Source organism: Stenella coeruleoalba (assembly GCF_951394435.1).
Source record: "Stenella coeruleoalba genome assembly, chromosome: 15".
Taxonomy (NCBI): domain Eukaryota; kingdom Metazoa; phylum Chordata; class Mammalia; order Artiodactyla; family Delphinidae; genus Stenella; species Stenella coeruleoalba.
Genome location: NC_137161.1, coordinates 83817633 through 83835810, shown reverse-complemented (window position 1 = coordinate 83835810; position 18178 = coordinate 83817633). Strand labels below are relative to the sequence as shown.

General features: G+C 48.7%; 1 protein-coding gene and 1 long non-coding RNA gene across 4 annotated transcripts in view; one reads left to right on the top strand and one right to left on the bottom strand.

The window, feature by feature from the left end:
* Positions 1–2937: 2937 nt before the first annotated feature.
* LOC307198538 (speedy protein E4-like) lies at positions 2938–8571 on the bottom strand (the record flags this gene model as incomplete). The annotated part of the gene is made up of 7 exons (XM_079945503.1): positions 2938–3063; positions 4903–5007; positions 5168–5336; positions 6871–6956; positions 7441–7499; positions 7728–7940; positions 8463–8571. 7 exons carry the CDS (start codon positions 8569–8571, stop codon positions 2938–2940), a joined length of 867 nt encoding a protein of 288 aa, XP_079801629.1.
* An 8602-nt stretch (positions 8572–17173) lies between these two features.
* LOC307197788 overlaps positions 17174–18178 on the top strand; it is a 41784-nt gene continuing 40779 nt past the window's right edge. For 2 of the 3 annotated variants that reach the window (XR_013831500.1, XR_013831501.1), the window contains exon 1: positions 17174–17780. This is a non-coding gene — a long non-coding RNA (uncharacterized lncRNA). The remainder of the gene's footprint in view (positions 17781–18178) is intronic. The other variant, XR_013831502.1, reaches the window with a different exon arrangement.

The window sequence follows — 18178 nt, the reverse complement described above, 5'->3', positions numbered from 1 at the left end:
GGTGTCATGTTGATTGTTTCAGGCACAGTTAATCTTCAACTCCAGTGTTGGTTTGTTCCCATTTCCTTGAGGGCAGTTCCTGGAATTGTGTAAGCCATTGGTTCAGGTCTGCTCAAGGTGGAGCAGCTTACGTCATAGCTCCAGTCTGGTGATCATTCAGTTAGCTTTCTCCTCTTGGAGCGGTTTTAGTATCTGCTGAACAAGTTAGGAGTGTGTCTCTGACACTGTTACTTATGTCCTTCGGGAGGAACCAAAGATTCTGTGAGTGCTGTTGTCCTAATCATGAACTGCTTGAACCTGTCCTTTTGTGACTCAGGGGAGGCCTGGGAGACTGCAGCTGTTTTACAAACAAGAGGCAGGGGACATGGAAGGGCCCTGCAGGGTCCTGCTTGGTTCCAGCAGCCGAGATGTACAACTTTGTATGCAGGATAATGAGATGTAGTTTTGTTTATTAACAGGAACAAAAATAGTTTGGTCCTAAAGTGAAATGACTGATTGTTCCAGCACCAGAAAGAGGATAGTGAAGGACACAACCTCAGTGAATATAGAAAGTTGCAGGAGATGGGTGGAAAGGGAATTTCATTTGTCTGAGCCGAAGGCGGCTCAGTTTTGATGTTTATTCCAGAGGTTTTCAAAAAAGAGCCTCTGGTTCTCAGAGTATCAAATATTATATTGATGCAGAGCTGGAGTTCGGTTTTCTCTCTGTAAAATGGTAACTGTTTCTAGTGGAGTGTTGGTCTCTTTAATAAGTGGTTGGAAAGTTGTTCTCTAAATCTGCCTGAACAGCAGAGCTTCTGAGTCTCACTGGAAGAGGTTTCTGCCCCTAGTTCTGAATTCATCCGGCCTTATTATGTTTTGAAAATAAATGCACAGGGACTTCCCTGGCGGTGCAGTGGTTAAGAATCCGCCTGCCAGTGCAGGGCACACGGGTTCGAGCCCTGGTCCGGGAAGATCCCACATACTTTTAGAAACTAGAGCACGGAGAGAGTAAGGTCATACGAAATTTGAGACGCTAAATATTGTCATAGTTTAAGCAGTGTGAAGATTGTTGGAAGAAATTATTTGTCATTCATTCAAGCCATAAACATTTGATGAATACTTGCAAAAAATAGAAAATAAAGAAATCTCTAGAGGCCGCGAGCCACAACTACTGGAACTCACGTGCCTAGAGCCCATGCTCCGCAACAAGAGAAGCCACCGCGTTGAGAAGCTGATGTACCACAACGAAGAGTCGTCCCCGATCACGCCAACTAGAGGAAGCCCACGTGCAACAACGAAGACCCAACGCAGACAAACATAAATAAATAAATTGATAAATGTATTTTAAAAAAAAAAAGAAAGTAAATGCACAACAAAATTTCTGCATTTCTGAGAAAGTTAAGCTTCCTTAAAACTGTGTTTCTTTTGGTCTGTTTGTTTTTGTTTTTTTTAAGTGTACTGTCAGGAATTCCCTGGCATTTCAGGGGTTAGGACTCTGCGCTTCCACTAGTAGAGGCCTGTTTTTGATCCCTGGTCAGAGAAGTAAGATCCTGCAAGCTGCGTGGCGTGGCCAGAAAAACAGCAAAGACAAAATAATCATACTTTAGCCGTTCAACACAGTCAGGGACCTTTAGTTCCTCCTCAAGGGCTATCGGGTAATATTCTGAGCCATGTCCTTGGAACTGCTTGGGGGAGACTGAAACCCCCAGCAGGTGGAAGAAGTTAACTGCATGCTGCCCACAAGCACGTAGACCCCAGACCAGTTGGAACCAGAAGGCTGATGATGTTGAGTCCCCGTGACCTCACCACCAACCAATCAGAAGCATGTCCGTGAGCTGATCACGCACCCTGTAACCCTCTCTTCAACATGTAGCCCCTTTCTCTTGTCCCTGTATAGTCCTCAAGCAAAACCTCAGGAGGGGAGAGTTGGTTCTTCGGGACATAAGCCCACCATCTCTCTTGGACTGCCGGCTTCCTCAATAAAGCTATCTTTCCTTGTACCCAACACTTGTCTCTCAGTATTGGAGTCCTGAATGATGCAAGATGTGCCTCATCTTCTGTAGTTTTCTCTACATGAAAAATAATTCAGGATTATTTTTCAGAGTTAAGAAATGTGGTTGGATAATCACAACACCATTAAGCAACACCTCGTTGGACAGCAAAGAGGCGAAGCCGACTGGTAATGACCACACACGTCATGACTGTGGGAAGACTTTCATCTTTATTGTATTTCCCAAAAGCTGCATTGCTCGGTGCTCTTTAATAATCTAAAATAACGTGCAAACATGTTGAGACAAGTTAAAAAATTACGACTGAATTCCCACAATTCAATAATGAGAACTAAAAAAATAAAATTTATGCTTACAAGATGTGGGAGGAAATACCCACCTAGCTGTAAGTAGAATGGGAATATTACGTAATATATAAAATGTATATTATGTAATAGATAAAAATAAAAATCTCTTGAAAATGTGAGTAAAATTGTATATATGTGTAAATATACAACAGCTGTAATACTCATCAGAAAAGTTTGTAGGAACAAGGTGTTTCAAAATGAAGACTATTTCAAAATAAATATTTAAAACTATTTAAAATAAATATATAAATATAAAAATACAATAATTTGATAGGTGACATTTTCAAAATAAGCCTGTGAAAGTTAAGTCATCAGTCACGACCCTATGGCTCTCATTATATATTTTAAACTTTTTCTCTCCTATTCTGAGCCCCTACACTCCACCTTCAAATGCTTCTAGACCGGGGCAAACAAGTGTATAAAAAATGGGACCTCCAATGGGACCTCAGGGGAGGTTTGAATGAAATGATCTGAAAATTGGGGTGGTGACTTCCAAAAGGATGGAATCTGAGAAAACCCTGTTTTCTTATCGTCCTGACACAGACTCCTAGAAGCATGCCCCGCTCCTAGGAGTATGATATGAAAACTCTTCTCAGCTCATTTTAGAAGGTGCTGGGTTCTTTGCGATTCTCTGCACAAGAGGCTTTCTCCCTTCCTTCCTCACAGCTGTCATCACTGTCTGGAGTGCCCTCGTGTTGAACATCCTCATCTCTCCTGGGCTCTGTGATCTGGAAGTAAGAGAAAGAGCGAGGATGTCAGATTGCAAAGTGGCAACTGTGCAGCTATAAAGGTTTTCACATGCTTAGTCAATTCTAAGCAGAACTGAGACTCCTTTATGATTGCAGTTTTATCTCAAATTCTCCATTCTGAACCCCAGTCCTGAGCCACTCACTGTTTTCAAGTGTGATTCTTGGACTCTGGTGACCCTGACTCCAAAAACTACTGAATACACCTAAGGTCAGGCCCAGTAATCTGCTTTATAGCGAAGACCCCAGGTGATTGTGCGCAGGGAGCTGGCATTTGGAGAAATGCTGCTTTAGTCTCAACTCACCTTGATCCTCTGGCACCACTTCAGTTCTGAACTTGGCACCACACTATAGACATGACTGACAAGTCAGCATCGTGGACCAGGAGACCTGACGCCGGATCCCTAACCCTGACGCTAACCCTGCATCCTAATGTCTATTTTATTATTAATTTTTCATTTATTTACTTATTTCCTTTATTTTATTTTTGGCTGCATTGGGTCTTCGTTGCTGCGCGTGGGCTCTCTCTAGTTGTGGTGAGCGAGGAGTACTCTCCGTTGCTTCTCATGATGTTGGCTTCTCTTGTTGCGGAGCATGGGCTCTAGGCGCACAGGCTGAGTAGTTGTGGCTTGCGGACTCTAGAATGCAGGCTCAGTAGTTGTGGCTCGTGGGCTTTAGAGCTCAGGTGCAGTCGTTGTGGCGCACGGGCTTAGTTGCTCCGCGGCATGTGGGGTGTTCCCGGACCAGGGCTCGAACCCGTGTGCCCTGCGTTGGCAGGAGGATTCTTAACCACTCTGCCACCAGGGAAGTCCCTGGATCCTAATGTTTAAATAATACTCAGTCCTAAACTTGGTTAGTGTTACGGGCTGAATGTTTGTGTCCCCCAGAATTCTTATGTTGAAATCTTAAAATCTTAACCGCTAAGGTGCTGGTATTAGGAGGTGGGGTCTTTGGGAGGTTATTAGGTCATGGGGTAGAGCCCTCATGAATGAGATGATTGGCCTTGTAGAAGAGACTGTGGTGGGTTGTTTATGAGCCACGCGGTCCGTAGTAGGTAGGGCAGGTCGAATGGACTAAGACAGCTAGTTTGCAAGATTTAAACCAAATGTTTGCTCAGTCCTCTGCGCACATCTAGAACTCTAATGTGTCAATTGGTATAAGCCATGCTGAAGATGGCATTCCTTAACCTTCACTCGTTGTGATAAACCCCCTTGACCGTCAACTTGAGGGGGAAAAGGTGAATTGTCCAAGAGGAATCATTGGTCCGGAAGTGGCGAGTCAGGGGAAATAAAGAGTCCCAGGTCATCTGGCCATAAGCAATTTGAAAGTAAATTTGGATGAAAATAAAGCCAGTCCTAATTCATCTTTTCTTATTGAACGTGTGGGCTGTTGTATGTAATATCCTGTGTGTAGACATTTACTTTGTTGTAGGTAAATGCTAGAACCCATATCCTTGAGGGATGTAAGGCCAAAAATGAATGAAAAAGAGAAACTGGAAACACAGTATATGGAAGAAAATCACCATCTCGTCAAAGCTGTCATTTGGACCCAGTTGCTTTGGGTGAAATGACTTCAGTGAGACCCATGCGTCTGGGACAAACTGGTTTCCCCGAGGTCTGGCGCCCACGGGCCCCACGGTGCTGGTGTCTGTGTGTGGCTGTCAGTCCGTGGCTGGGCGCTGAGTCGGCGTGTGGCTGTGTGCCCGGCTGGCCCCCTTCACAGCGTGAGAGGTGATGTGGGTCCAGCAGTGGGATCCCTCCGATTTCCTCAGTAGACAACACGTCATTCCGCCCTCACCTTTGCGCACGCACGCAGACCTACCTTTGCGCAGGCCGATGACTTGAGGCCTGCGTGCTCCTGGGGCCCCTGGGGCAAGAGGGTGCGATCTCTTCCCCACACCCAGAGCTCTGGATCAAAAGCCTGGATCTGGAAAGAAAAACAGCCCCTGGCAATGAGGATGCCGCTGCCTCCCGTTGCCCGGCCTCCGGTTCTTTCTCGTCCATCCCCAAGTCCCAAACCGAGTTCCCCGTGATCCCCCCCTCCTCTGCGGCCCTCCCCCTCCCCGAGACCGCCACAGCCCACCCACCTGCTCGCACTCTTCCCGAGTGACCCTCGTCTTCCAGCCCATGGAACGGATGAACTGGGAACGCAGTTTGTGGAACAAGGGACGCTGGGAGCGGTTCTTTCCATAGAGGAACGAAAAGATGGCCTGTTTGGGGGCCTGGTTGTCCTCTTCCATGTCTCTGGCCACATAGCTGGGGAAAGACATCAGGTCGCTGTCATCAGGACAGGAAGGGCCTCCGCTTGAGATCAGCTTCCCAGGAAAGAGGCAGGCTGAACATCCTCACACGACCCACCAAGCCCTGCCCAGCGTCACCGTCACCGTCACCGAGAGCTGCCCAGTCGTCAAGGAGGCACTGCCAGGCAGGACCTTCGGAAGGGTGCCTCTCACACCTTGAGGATGAGGACAAAATCCAAACCCCCTGTTCCCTTCAACTTGTTTTATGTGGACACACCTCTCTCCCTATGTTGTAGGTACATGGACAGTTCCTGAGGGCAGGAGCTGATCTGATCTGTTTCTGCATTCATCCCTCTCCTACCAAATGACACATTTAGGGCTTGGTTCATATTGATGCATGAATTCAACAGCCTTTTGTGAATCTCTGTTCCCATCACCTCATATTCCGTGGCATGTAGGGTGTACGTTATAAGGTTTCATTAGATGAATGAATGAATGAATGAATGAACATTTAATCTCAGAGCCAAATGCAATACTGATTACCTCGAAGTCTCACAATAACGAACATTTGCAAAATGAAAAGAATTGTGCTGAGCGTTTTGGGAATGCATTGACATTTTGACAAGACCTGCCTTCCACATTGTGTCCAGTCTGATGGGACTGGGGAAGGGGAAAGGGGGAGATCAGAAATGACTATAATGCAAAGCATCACATTATAATACGATTTTAACTCAAGTGGCTCCGGGTTGCAGAAGTTAGGGAGATGAGGCATTGTGAAGGTTTTGGTGTTTGAACCCACTTTAAGGATAGGGTCATTTTCTTCAGATCAATGTGTGGGAAAGATACCTGGACAGAAAGCCCAATAGAAACTTAGAGGGCAGGGTATTTGGAAGGAACGGTGGAACACAGGAATAAAGTGTCAGGACGGTGTGATGGAGATTGCAGAGAGAGTTGAATTCCAGCCCAGAACTCTGGCCTTGATTTGGCACGGCATTAGCCAATGAAGTTGTGTGCAGCGGTCAGACCTGTGTTTTGGGAGGATATTCAGGCAAATAGAGCCGACTGGCTTGGGAGACTTGGAAGAAACGTCAGTGGGGAGCATTTTACACCAGATCCGCGCTATGTGATAAGGGTCCCCCGATTGTGGCATTTGTCGTGGGAACGCAGAAACGGAAGATAATCACACTTGGTGCTGATGTGGGAAGACCCGAGACTGGAAAATCAGAACCGGAAACGTCTCAAGTCTGTTTACTCAGGGGCAGGATGGTGTCAGTTCTTTCTTCCTCTCCTCTTAGGAAGGTTTTGTGTTTTGCTTTGTTTCGTTCAGTGTTTTAATTGACATTAGGGTAGTTTGTTTTGACAACGAATGGTATAAAAAACATAACTTTGTGTGAAAAAGAAACCACTGTACCGTAATCCTGTCATTTTCACACCAGAGTAAACAGTACAAAGGGGTTTAAAAAATAGATGAAAGGTCAGAGCCCCCTGTCTCTCTCTCCGCCCTCCCAGGGTGTTGAATATTGATGGCGGGGATGGAGCAAGGCACTCACAGAGCTATGAAGAAATGGATTCTCTGGAATTGCCAGGAGAAGAGCCCGGCCCGGCTAAAATAAGCTATCACCATCGACAGGAGATACTGATGGAAAGAGGGAAAAGAACGTAGGAGAGAGGTCACCTCCTGGAAGAGGAGAAAGAGTGGGAGGGAGAAGGGAGCAGGGGACGAGGAATGGGTGGTGCCACTTGGAGAGGAGACCCCCGTGGTGGGTGAGCCTGATTGTTTGGGGAAGGGGAGAGACCAGAAGGTCAGAGTTGGCGACGCTCCAAGGATGGGAGGCTGTGGGTTTGAGGGCGTGGACTTAGGGCCACTGGCACTGGATTGTGTTTGCTGAACCGGAGCCAAGGCGAGTCCCCAGGAGCTGAGAGGAGAGGGGACTTCGGCAGCAGCCACCAAAGGGGCACACGTGGGGCTCAGATCCCAGAGGGGACCTCGAGGCCCCTGGAGGGAAGTGTTGACAAGGCATCAGGTTGGGAGGGGAGTGGAAACGTGGGTGTAGGAAGCACCCCGTGCGCCCACCCAGGACAGGCGCTGGAGCTGGAATCCATCTCAGCGGGTGGTTTACCTTGTCAGATACTTCCAGCCTTTTGTCCCAGGCAAGGAATTTCTTAACGACGGGATCCTCTGTGAAAAGAGGGCAGATGTTGCCAGTGGGAACAGGGCTGTCGTGGAAGCATTGCAGAGCCAAGAGGGAGAACCGCGCCCCGCCCCCCCCCGGGGAAATGCCAAGTTGTGGCCCAGGGTGAAGCTGACGGGAAGAGGGGATTGAAGACCATTCACTGTGGGAGGAAAGGGGGTGACTCCCCTTCTAGGGGGGCCGAGTGACAGGGAGTGATGCCCCTTCATCGTTACCGAGCATCCTGTTGAAGACCTCGTGGTGCTCAGGCAGCACTGAAGACACCCGCTGTCGCTTCAGCTTCATCTTGAGCCCAATCAGCCACTCCACGACCCAGGTGTCCTGGGCCTCAGCGGCCGGGTCGCCATCCACCTCCGCTCTGAACGCCACTGACCTCTTCCTCTTACCGCCGGGGCGCTGAGGCGGGGAGGTGCAACCGGCCCAGGGGGCTGACGAAGGAGAAGAGACTACAGTATGACGCCCTCATCTTGGGAATTCAGCCACTGGTGACCACCCAACCCCACCCTGACTCTGCCTCCCCCCTGAAGCACCCCCGTGCTTTCCAGTCTCACAGACCGCTGACCTTGCCCCAAGTCATCTTTCCATCTTTCTCTGTCCATATCTACCGATCCCTCCCCTGACTCCTTTTGTCATCTTTCCAGCTTCCTGTCCTCGAAACTCTTTCTCATGGTAGATAATTTCTCCCACCAGGGGAAAAAAGAAAAAAAGAACCCTCCCCTTGTTTCCTCTCTTCCCTTCTCTCATCCTTGGATCTCGTCTCCTAACCCTCTTTCTTGCTCCCCAGGTGTTCCGTGTCCCCAGCTCCTGTGCTCTCCTCCCTCAATCCCTGGCTTTCCAAATGTCTCCTTTCTTTCATAGGCACCTTTTGCAGGGGCTCTTTCCCGACCTCTGTACCCATTCCTCCTTACCGGTCAAGCCTCTGCAATTCCTTCTCGTGCCAGCTCCCTCACCTGACGGTCCTGGGATTTCTTCATAGACAGTCACCTCCAGGGGGTACCCTGTGGAGCTGGGCTGGCAGGTCTCGTCCTCAGCCTGGGAACTCGGTGGACGATTGTCCATGATGTCTCCCAAACTCCTCCCTTCCTCAAAGCCTAGACTCTGCTTTGTCCCAACTCTTGTTCTGGACTTGGGCTAAACACGAGTGGTCGTCCCTTCTCCAAGCTGCGGGGCAACTGGCAGTGGAGAGAAGCTCTGGCGAGATGCTATTGTCTACTACTGTTGCCGAGCACCACGGAGTCTGGTCCTTCCAATCAGGAAGGTCGGAAGCCTCTGATGTCATCATCCGTCATTCCAACCTGGCAAGCAGTTTGAAGGAAATCACAAGTAACTGTCAAACCTATGTGTGCACTTGTCCCAGAGATCAGGGGTAAATGGTATCTCCTGCTACTGACCCAACCTCTGCCCGTCCTCCAAAACCCCCCTCAAGGTGTCCAGACCCCGCTTTACCGCTTCCCAGCAGGTGCGCTGTCCTCTCCCTGCTGGACTCTCTCCCTCCCTCCCATTCCTTTTCCACAGGCTGGTGGGAGAGTGGGGAGAGGGACAAGGAGACTTAGGGGAAGCAGCAACGGTTCAGCCTTATAAGAGTGAGATAAGTATGTAAAAAGATATCCCAGGTACATTGACTCACTGGATTAAAAAGTTACGTTAAAACATGGAATTCTGCAAAGCTCTTCTGCTCAGTGTTTACTGGCAGTGTGTTCAGAATTCTGTAGTGGGGGAGCACACGTCCGCTACCCTCAGGCACCTGTGAGACCAAGAGGCATTTTGAGAAGCTAAAATCATACAGAACTACACGTGCTCACGCACCCTTCAACGGGTGTCTACAGACACACACACACACACACACACACACACACACACACACACACACACACAAAAAGGGCACCTTTGGATTTCACAAAGTCCATGGATTGTCCAAAGCCTGCCCCTCGATTCCAATTAAGAAGTTCTCGTCTACTTATCAGAATTTTGAGAATGTAGTATCACTGTTGTCCCAGAGATTTCACTACCTGAATAAAAATGTCACATGTAGAAAAGCCTAAATGGGAAAATCTCCAGTTCAAGACAGGTTATTTTTCTCTGAGGGGAGGAAGTACACGGTAGCCGAGATGCAGAGAAGAAAATAGCCAACTCGGGATCATGCAGTGTCACTGGAAGCTTCTTCTGAACTTCCCAACTCATGCTTCCACTCCTCGCCTGGGGGTCTGCGTCTTGCTCTTCCTTCCTCCCTCCCTGCCTCCCTCCCTCCCTCCTACCTTCGCTCTCTTTTTATTGTGAGAAAATTTGCATCACATGAAATTTGCCCATTTTAAGGGTACAGTTGAGTGACATGAAGAATTCACATTGTTGGGTTTCCCTGGTGGCACAGTGGTCAAGAATCCGCCTGCCGATGCAGAGGACACGGGTTCGAGCCCTGGTCCGGGAAGATCCCACATGCCGCGGAGCACCGTAGCCCGTGTGCCACCAGTACTGAGCCCGCAAGCCATAACTCCTCAGCCCGTGAGCCACAACTACTGAGCCCGTGCGCCTAGAGCCCGTGTTCCGCCGTAAAGAGAAGCCACCGCAATGAGAAGCCCGTGCACCGCAGCGAAGAGTAGCCTCCGCTCGCTGCAACTAGAGAAAGCCTGCACACAGCAAAGAAGACCCAACGCAGCCAAAAATAAGTAAAACAAAAATCTTAAGGAAAAAAATAAAGAATTCTCATTGTTGTGCAACCATCCCGACTGTCCGTCTCCAGAATGTTTTCATGCTGTCAAACTGAAACTCTGTCCCCATTAAACACTGACTCCCCATCCCCCCCCAGCCCCTGACACCCATCCTTCCACTTTCTGTCTCCATGAATTTGACCCCTCTGGGGATGTCACCGAAGTGGATTCATGTAACATTTGTCCATTTGTATCTGGCCTATCCACTTAGCATAATGTCTTCAAGTGTCATCCGTGTGGTAGCCTGTGTCAAAATTTCCTTCCTAGACCCCAAAGCCAGTGTGGACAGTACACAGTGAGCGAGAAGGAAATAAAACCCTGGGTCTGAAGAAGTTCAGATGTATGCCAAGTGCAGTGGGAAAGCAGTGAATGAGAGGTGTCGTGATCCAGTTTGCACTGAAAGGGAAACAATTGATGTTGGCTGCTGTAGAAATGGATGCGGTGGGGATTCAGCAAGAGTGGAAGTCGGGAGACCCAGATATGGTTAGGAATTTGGCATGGTAGTGCAGGAAGACGATGTCTGAGAAGATGGAGAGAAGCCAACAGGTTTCATATATTTGGAGGGAGACTCAGCAGGGCTCATCGGGGGATCAGATTGGGGGGAGGTAGCGGGGCGGTATTTCTGTTTACTCTGTGTGCACGTGTGTGCTTATGCCTCTACTGCTGAGACTTAACTGTTTCTACAAAGAAACACTAACCTTTCCTCTTACAAGTGGAATTATTAAATTTTCACTGTTTATACAAAGAAATGTCAAACAATCATTGAAAAATACCTACATGCTCTTTCTATCAATTAGAAACTTTCCTTCCTGTTTGTGGATGAATAATATCTGTTGTATGAATATACACACTACATTTTCTGTATCCATTCATCTGTCAATGAACGCTTGGATGGTTCTACATTTTGGCTCTGAATCTTGCTTTTGAATTATTGTTTGGACTTTGATGAGAAGTATCTCTGTTGTTCAGGATGTGCCCAGAGTTTTAGTTTGTCTTTGGATCACTTACATATTTCTAATTAGCCCAGGCAGTGCATACGTAGAGTCAGATCAGTTCATCCAAGGTGCAGGGACTGAGTGTCTCTTTGGTTTGCATTCGTGGACTTTCTGAGATGTTCTAGGTCTCAGAGGCCATGCAAAGAGCGTCTGAGGTCCTCCAGAGCTGCCACAGCCCGACTCTCCTCAGGGTCCGCACTGCTGGGAAAAGCACTGCTGCTTGAGGACCTGTGTCCCTCTGCTGTAGACGTTCCATCGTTAGGAGGCAAATGAGTTCAGATTTGCATTCATCGTGCTTTCAGCCATCACCGCTGACTGGGTCCTTGTATAACAGAACAGAAGTTCACTCTCCCTGTTGGTTAACAGGCTTTCAAATCTTAGAAGGTTGGTATTCTGTCCCCGTGAAAATTTCTCTTGTATACTGTGAAATACCCTGATTGCTTTATCTAGTCTTCAGATCTGGATTTGCATAATCCCACCCCACCTCACCTTGTCCAAATGTGCTACAGTCGGGTGGGACCCGTCTTAAGATGTGTTGGTATGTTGTCCAAAAACGGCGTAAACAGCCCAGATCGAATCTGATGTTGTAAGTGAGCAGGACCTTGTGGGGCCTTCCTGGGACGGATTCTCCCCATGTCTTCTGCCTGCTTCTTGTCTTTAGAAAATTTTAGCCTCCTAGCCTTCCCTGAATTCGAAAGGGACAATTTAAGCAGAGAAGGGAGAAAGTGCAAAAAGAGAGGAAAAGAGTCCAAAACGACCAAATAATACTAGTGTAGACGTTAAACAAAGTCAAGGACCTTTCCTTCTTCCTCAAGGACTGTAGATACTGTTCTGAGCCTCGTCCTTGGAGCTGTTTTGCAGACTGAAGCCCCCAGCAGGTGGAAGAAGTGAACTGCATGCTGCCCGCAAGCACGTAGACCCCAGAGCAGCTGGAACCAGAAGGTTGATGATGTTGACCTCAAATTATGTCACCACCAACCAATCGGAAGAATGTCCACAAGCTGACCACACACCCCTCAACCTCCCCTCCCTCACCCCGCTCTTTTGTAATTCACTTTAAACATTTTTTAAATTTTATTTTGGGACTATAGTTGACTTACAATGTTGTGTTAGTTTCCGGTGTACAGCAAAGTGATTCAGTTATATGTACACAGATATCTTTTCTTTTTCAGATTGTTTTCCCATTTAGGTTATTACAAAATTTTGTGGTTTTTTTCGTCACGCTGTGTGGCTTGTAGGATCTCAGTTCCCTGACCAGGTATTGAACCCGGGCCACGACCGTGAAAGGCCAGAATCGTACCTCTGCGCCAGCAGGGGACTCCCTGGGTTAATAGAGAATACTGAGTAGAGGTCCCTGTGCTATACAGGAGTTCCTCGTTGATTGCCTATTTTATATATAGTTGTGTGTGTACATTAGTCCCAACCTCCTGATCTATTCCTCTCCCCCACCTTTCCCCTTTGGTAACCGTAAGTTTGTTTTCTATGTCTGTGAGTCTGTTTCTGTTTTGTAAAGAAGTTCATTGGTATCATTGTTTTAGATTCCACATAGAAGTGATATCATATGGTATTTGTCTTTCTCTGTCTGACTTCCTTCCCTTAGTATGATAATCTCTAGGTCCATCCATGTTGCTGCAAATGGCATTATCTCATTCTTTTTTATGGCTGAGTAGTATTCCATCGCATGTATGTACCACGTCTTCCTTATCCATTCCTCTGTCGATGGACGTTTAAGTTGCTCCCATGTCTTAGCTATTGTAAATAGTACTGCTATACATATTGGGGTGCATGTGTCTTCTTGAATTATGGTTTTCTCTGGGTATGTGCCCAGGAGTGTGATTGCTGGGTCGTACGGTGGCTCTAGCTTTAGTGTTTTGAGGAACCTCCACACTGTTCTCCATAGTGGCAGCACCAGTGTACATTCCCACCAACAGCCTCACCCCATCTGTAAACACCTTTCCCTGAAAGCCATTGGGGAGTGGGGGCCTTCTGAGCCCTAGATACCTGGACTCCTTGCTTGTTGCCCTGCCATAAACGCGGCACTTTCCTTCACCGTGACCTGGTGTCAGTAGATTGGCTTTAGTGCGTGCGGGCGAGTGGACCCAAGTTTGGTTCAGTAACAGCGTGTTTGCAGACAAGCAAAACTATCACCTCTCCTCCTCTCTTTTCCTCCTGTGGATGCAGTTTAATATAACAACGGCTGTAGCTCTAGTGCAGAAATATCAGTAGAGTGAAGCACAAGTGCTTTGTCAACACAGTCCTTTCGGCATGAGAGTCACGTGGAGAAAACATTACAACACAGATGCCTGGACCCAGCCTCACAGATCTATTTCCACAGCACTGAGCTGGGGCCTAACTTTAACTTTCTCAACTGACATGCTTCAGATTTGGAAATCACTGGGTGGGACGTGCCACCCAGGCTGGTGCAGTAGGGGGGCTTCAAGGTGTCGTTGAATGAAATAAGAAGGAGGGAGGTGAACCGTGACCTGGATTTCACCCAGGCATCCTGTGGCAGGGCTGTGGCCAGGCCATGGGCCCACAGCTGAGCGGACGTCGGTGTCAGCCTCCAATCCTCCTGCCAGCGCGTCCGTGACAACCGCTCCAGCAGCCCGGTGCTGCCGTGGATAAGCAGCCCTGGGATCGGAGTTCAGCCCAGGCACCTACCTGGTACATGCATAGTGCATGTGCTGGTGCGGAAACCGCCCTCTCCACCGGGAAGCCTGGAGCACATCCTCCCGTACGGCCCTCAGAGGGGACCAAGCCTGCTGACACCTTGATCTCAGACTTCCAACCTGCGTAAATGTCAGACAGTGCATTTGTGTTGCTTAAGCCCGCCAGTTTGTCGTACTGGGTGACGCAGCCCAAGCAAACCGCTACGACCTGTATTTTGAAAAAGAAGGAATTCACATGTGACGGTCGCTTTCCTGCTTCCCCTGCCTTTATTTTTTTATTTTTAAAAAAATATTTATTTCTCTTAGGCTGCGTCGTGTCTTAGTTGCGGCAAACGGGCTTAATTGCCCCGTGGCGTGTGGGATCTTAGCTCCCGGACCAGGGTTGCCGGGCCTCGAACCCGCGTCCCCTGCATTAGAAGGCGGATTCGTTACCACTGGAACACCAGGGAAGTCCCTCCCCTGCCTTCAAATTAAGACGTGTCGCTGAACTTCAAAGAAGAACCTGTCCTTTTCTGTTAGATTAGAAACCTGAGCTTTCTTCTTAAACGTTCCGTTTCCCGGTTGTGGTAGATGTGTTAGTGTTGAAAAAAATGGCTGAGAGACTTTAAGAGGAAATGGATTTTACAAATCCTGAAGATGGGTGCCAGTTATCGTGATAAAACTGCTATGTTAAGAGAGCAAAAATAAACAGGAGACAACACAGATAAGTACTTAGGAAATGCAGGATGGGAAAGGCTGCTTCAAGTACAGTGTCAAAACACATGAAAAGTATGAAGTGGAAGTGAAAGATTTGAACACAACATACTTTTTTAAGTGTGTGTAAGAGAATGTGAGAGTAAAAAGTTAAAAAGATAAAGAACAGGGATTGACAGATACACAGTTGTATATGTAAAATAGATAAACAGTGATGACCTAGTGTGTAGCACAGGGAAGTATGTTCAATACCTTGTAATAACCCATAATGGAAAAGAGGCTGAAAAAGAATACATATATTCTTACATAAATACATGTAACCGAATCACTTTGCTGTACACCTGAAACCTTGCAAACCAACTATACTTCAGTAAAAATAGAGAACTGACAAAATAGGGGAAATATCTGTAGTTAATAGAGATGCAGATACACAAGCAGAAAGCTTTGTTTTGTAAATATCCATATATATGAAGAGATCCTAAGGAAACCAAACTAAAAGGTGGCCGTTGCTGCTTCTGGTCAAGGTGCAGTCGCAGGGTCCAGGTTTACCCTCCTAGCTTAAAACAGCTTTAAAAAGGGGGAAATGTATGAAATGACGGTTTTCCGCCTTTTGGAGAGAGGGGTGAGTCGTGAGGGACATCAGCTCACTGCTGGACATCCTATTCATTGGGATGACTCCGTACTTATTCCCTTTTTTAGAGCATTTCCTCAAGACAACTGGTAATAGAAATACTTCCAGAGAGTGTCCAGGGCAAAGTACAGGGCAGGGGGCTGGGGAGCCCAGCATGTCCCTGGGCTGAAGGGATAGAGTGAGGTGTTGAGGTGGGCACAGCAGCTGGGGTTCACAGGCCACCCCAGTGTTCTGCTGAGACCCGGTCGGTGCACGTGGGTGAGCTGAGAACTGGAGGCCTGGTGGCGGGCTGATGGGCGCGCTGCCCACCCACGGTGCTTCCAAGCAAGGTACTCCGTGTAGCTGACGTCTTTACGTGCTGAAAATGGAAAAGGCGAGAAATGCGCCCTGGAGGTTTGCCAGGCTCAGGCTCAGAGCAGGCGTGGTCGCTGTCATTCACACACAGGCAGCATTTCATCGGTGCGATTTCAGGCAGAGGCCACAGTCAACAGCAGCAAGAACTGGAAAAGACCATTCCTGGCTCTAAGCAGCCACTTCCAAGAGCAATTTTGGAGAAGCACGCATTTTGTGCAGGATTAATGTAATGTGGCAGCTCAGCTGGGGAAATCAGCAATGGGTTATGTGCTTATTCATTTGGACCAATCATCACTTCTTATTTCCGTTTTTAGAGGATTTCCTCAAGACGCTTGTAATAGAAATAGTTCCTCTGTCCCTTTCGTAAGTATCTAAATCTTTTTAAAAGCTAAATCAGTCTCTTGCCAGCATTACAACCCAGGAATGTCTTTGTTAAGAACCTGAGAGCTATCTTCTTTATCTCTGTCACCGGGGGAGTTTAGGCTAGGTGTTAGTCACTTTGCTCTGAGCTGTAAGTACCTGCTTATCCTAGAGATAGGAGCAGTTGTCTTTCTCCTTTGGATAAAGGGTATTAACTAGCATGGACAGCCACCGAGATTACCAGGTGAATTTAGGATATACTCTGAAAGAATGTATGCCATTTTTATGGTGGTGTCAAGTCTTTTCACATGAGACAAGTTCCCGTTTATCTTGAGAACATGTATGCAACAGATTTCATCTGCTGAGCTATAAAAAAAAAAAAAAGTGAGGTTGATTTCATTTGCACAAACATTAGTGGTCCGCCTGTGGTGCACAACAGTCTGGTTTAATGGTTATTCAACAGTAAAACCGTTTTCTTTACGTCTGCATTTGTGGAGAGGATTTTCTCGGTTGGCGGGAGATTTTTCTTTTATTTTGTTTGTTAATTACTTACTTAATTAATGGGACTGCACTGCGCAGCATGCGGGATCTTAGTTCCCCAACCAGGAATCAAACGCGTACCCCCTGCAGTGGAACCTAGGAGTCTTAACCACTGTATCGCCAGGGAAGTCCCTGGAGATTTTATTTTTAACTTTTCCCCTAGCAGCTTTTAAGGAACAGTTGGCCAAAAACACAGTTATAGTATTTCACCCCCCAAATAGTGATAAATCATTACCCTTATGATTCCATTTTTGAAAAATGATATTTTTACCTCACATAAACGGTATCCTCTTTAAGAGGTAAGATCCCTGGTATCTGATCTTCGTACAGTTTTTATCGTGTTGGCTGTGTAAACAGCTACAATTTCTATTTTCTTTTCTTTCCGTGGGTAATATTAGTTTGTATCATGGCTGGGTATTTATTGTATCCTAGGATTTGAAGGAAAGTTGTAGCTTTTCAGTTAAGCGAACATGATACACTCCTTCCCCTCTCCTGGCGGTGGGGGAATGTCAGATGTAACCCGAAATGTCTCAGGGCAGGGAAAGGACCAGGGACCCTGGAGGCCATCACACAGCCCCCGCTTGAGGCCACAGCTTTCCTTGATCCCTAACAGGAGTGAAGACAAATGGGCAATTGAGTCCCTGGTCCAGACGGCCCACAGTCGCAGCCCAGCAGCTCTTCACGGCCAGATGACTTGAAGACATTTAAGTCGCTCACTAACTGGACGGCGCGGAGACTTCTGGGAAATAGAGTCCTGGCACTTGTTCCGCTCTCCGGTTGGGCTTTGGCAGGCGGACTTCCGGCGTCCTGCTGCGCAGGTGCGCCTCACGGTTTGTGCGTGTTGGCGCAACGCATCGTCGCCTTGCTGCCGTCGCTTCCTGTGTGTGCCTTGGTGTCTGCTGGTCGTGGTTCCCTCGACTTGGCCTGTTGTGGGCGAGCATTTCGGGGCCTGCGGGGCTGGGCGCCGTCCGGCCCGGCCGGCAGCTAGCGCGAGCGAGTTGTTCGGGCGAGGGTTCGCGCAGGCCGGGCGGAGGCTGGAAGTGGGACCCCAGAGGTCGAGCTGCGGAGCCCGCGGCCTGGGCTGGAGTGGCCGAGCGGCCGGCGGCGGTGCAGTGCCCGACCGTCTGCAGCGCGCGGCATAGCGAGTTTCCGGGAGAGACGTGGGCCTGAAGGGAGTTTGTGCCGTAGGCCCAGAGCCGGCTCCTCGGTCCCAGTGGCTTCGGGAGGCGCAGCGGAGGGACCCGAGAGAGGAGCGCGCCGGAGGAGCAGCCCCCGGACCGGAGCCTCGGGAGCCCGGGGCCTGTCAGCTAGTCTCGACGGGGTAGGTGTTGCGTCTGCGTGCCTGCAGGCGGTTGTGGACCCTGCGGCCCTTGGAGAGCGGGGCTTCGGGTAGCCCGCCCCGGGCCCCGCCGGAGAGCGACCGGGAGGGTTTGAGCGCTTCCCCGAGGTGGATGGGCCGGGCTGGAGGGCAGGGCCGGCTGCTCCGGATGGGGCTCCCCTGGGACTCGTGAGCTCCGGGGGTCCTGGGGGAGCAGGGGCGGGACGTGCCGCGTCCATTCCTCGGTCCAACCGCGATCCTCCTCGTCTTCCTCCTCCTGTCGCCGTCTGGGCATCTCGCACGTGTCTCTCAAAGCGCGTTAGCCCATTGGTTGTCTGAGCTAAGTGTCCGCTGCCGCCCTGGGTTGTGCCCTGTGGAATCGCACAGTGTAGTTAGTGCTG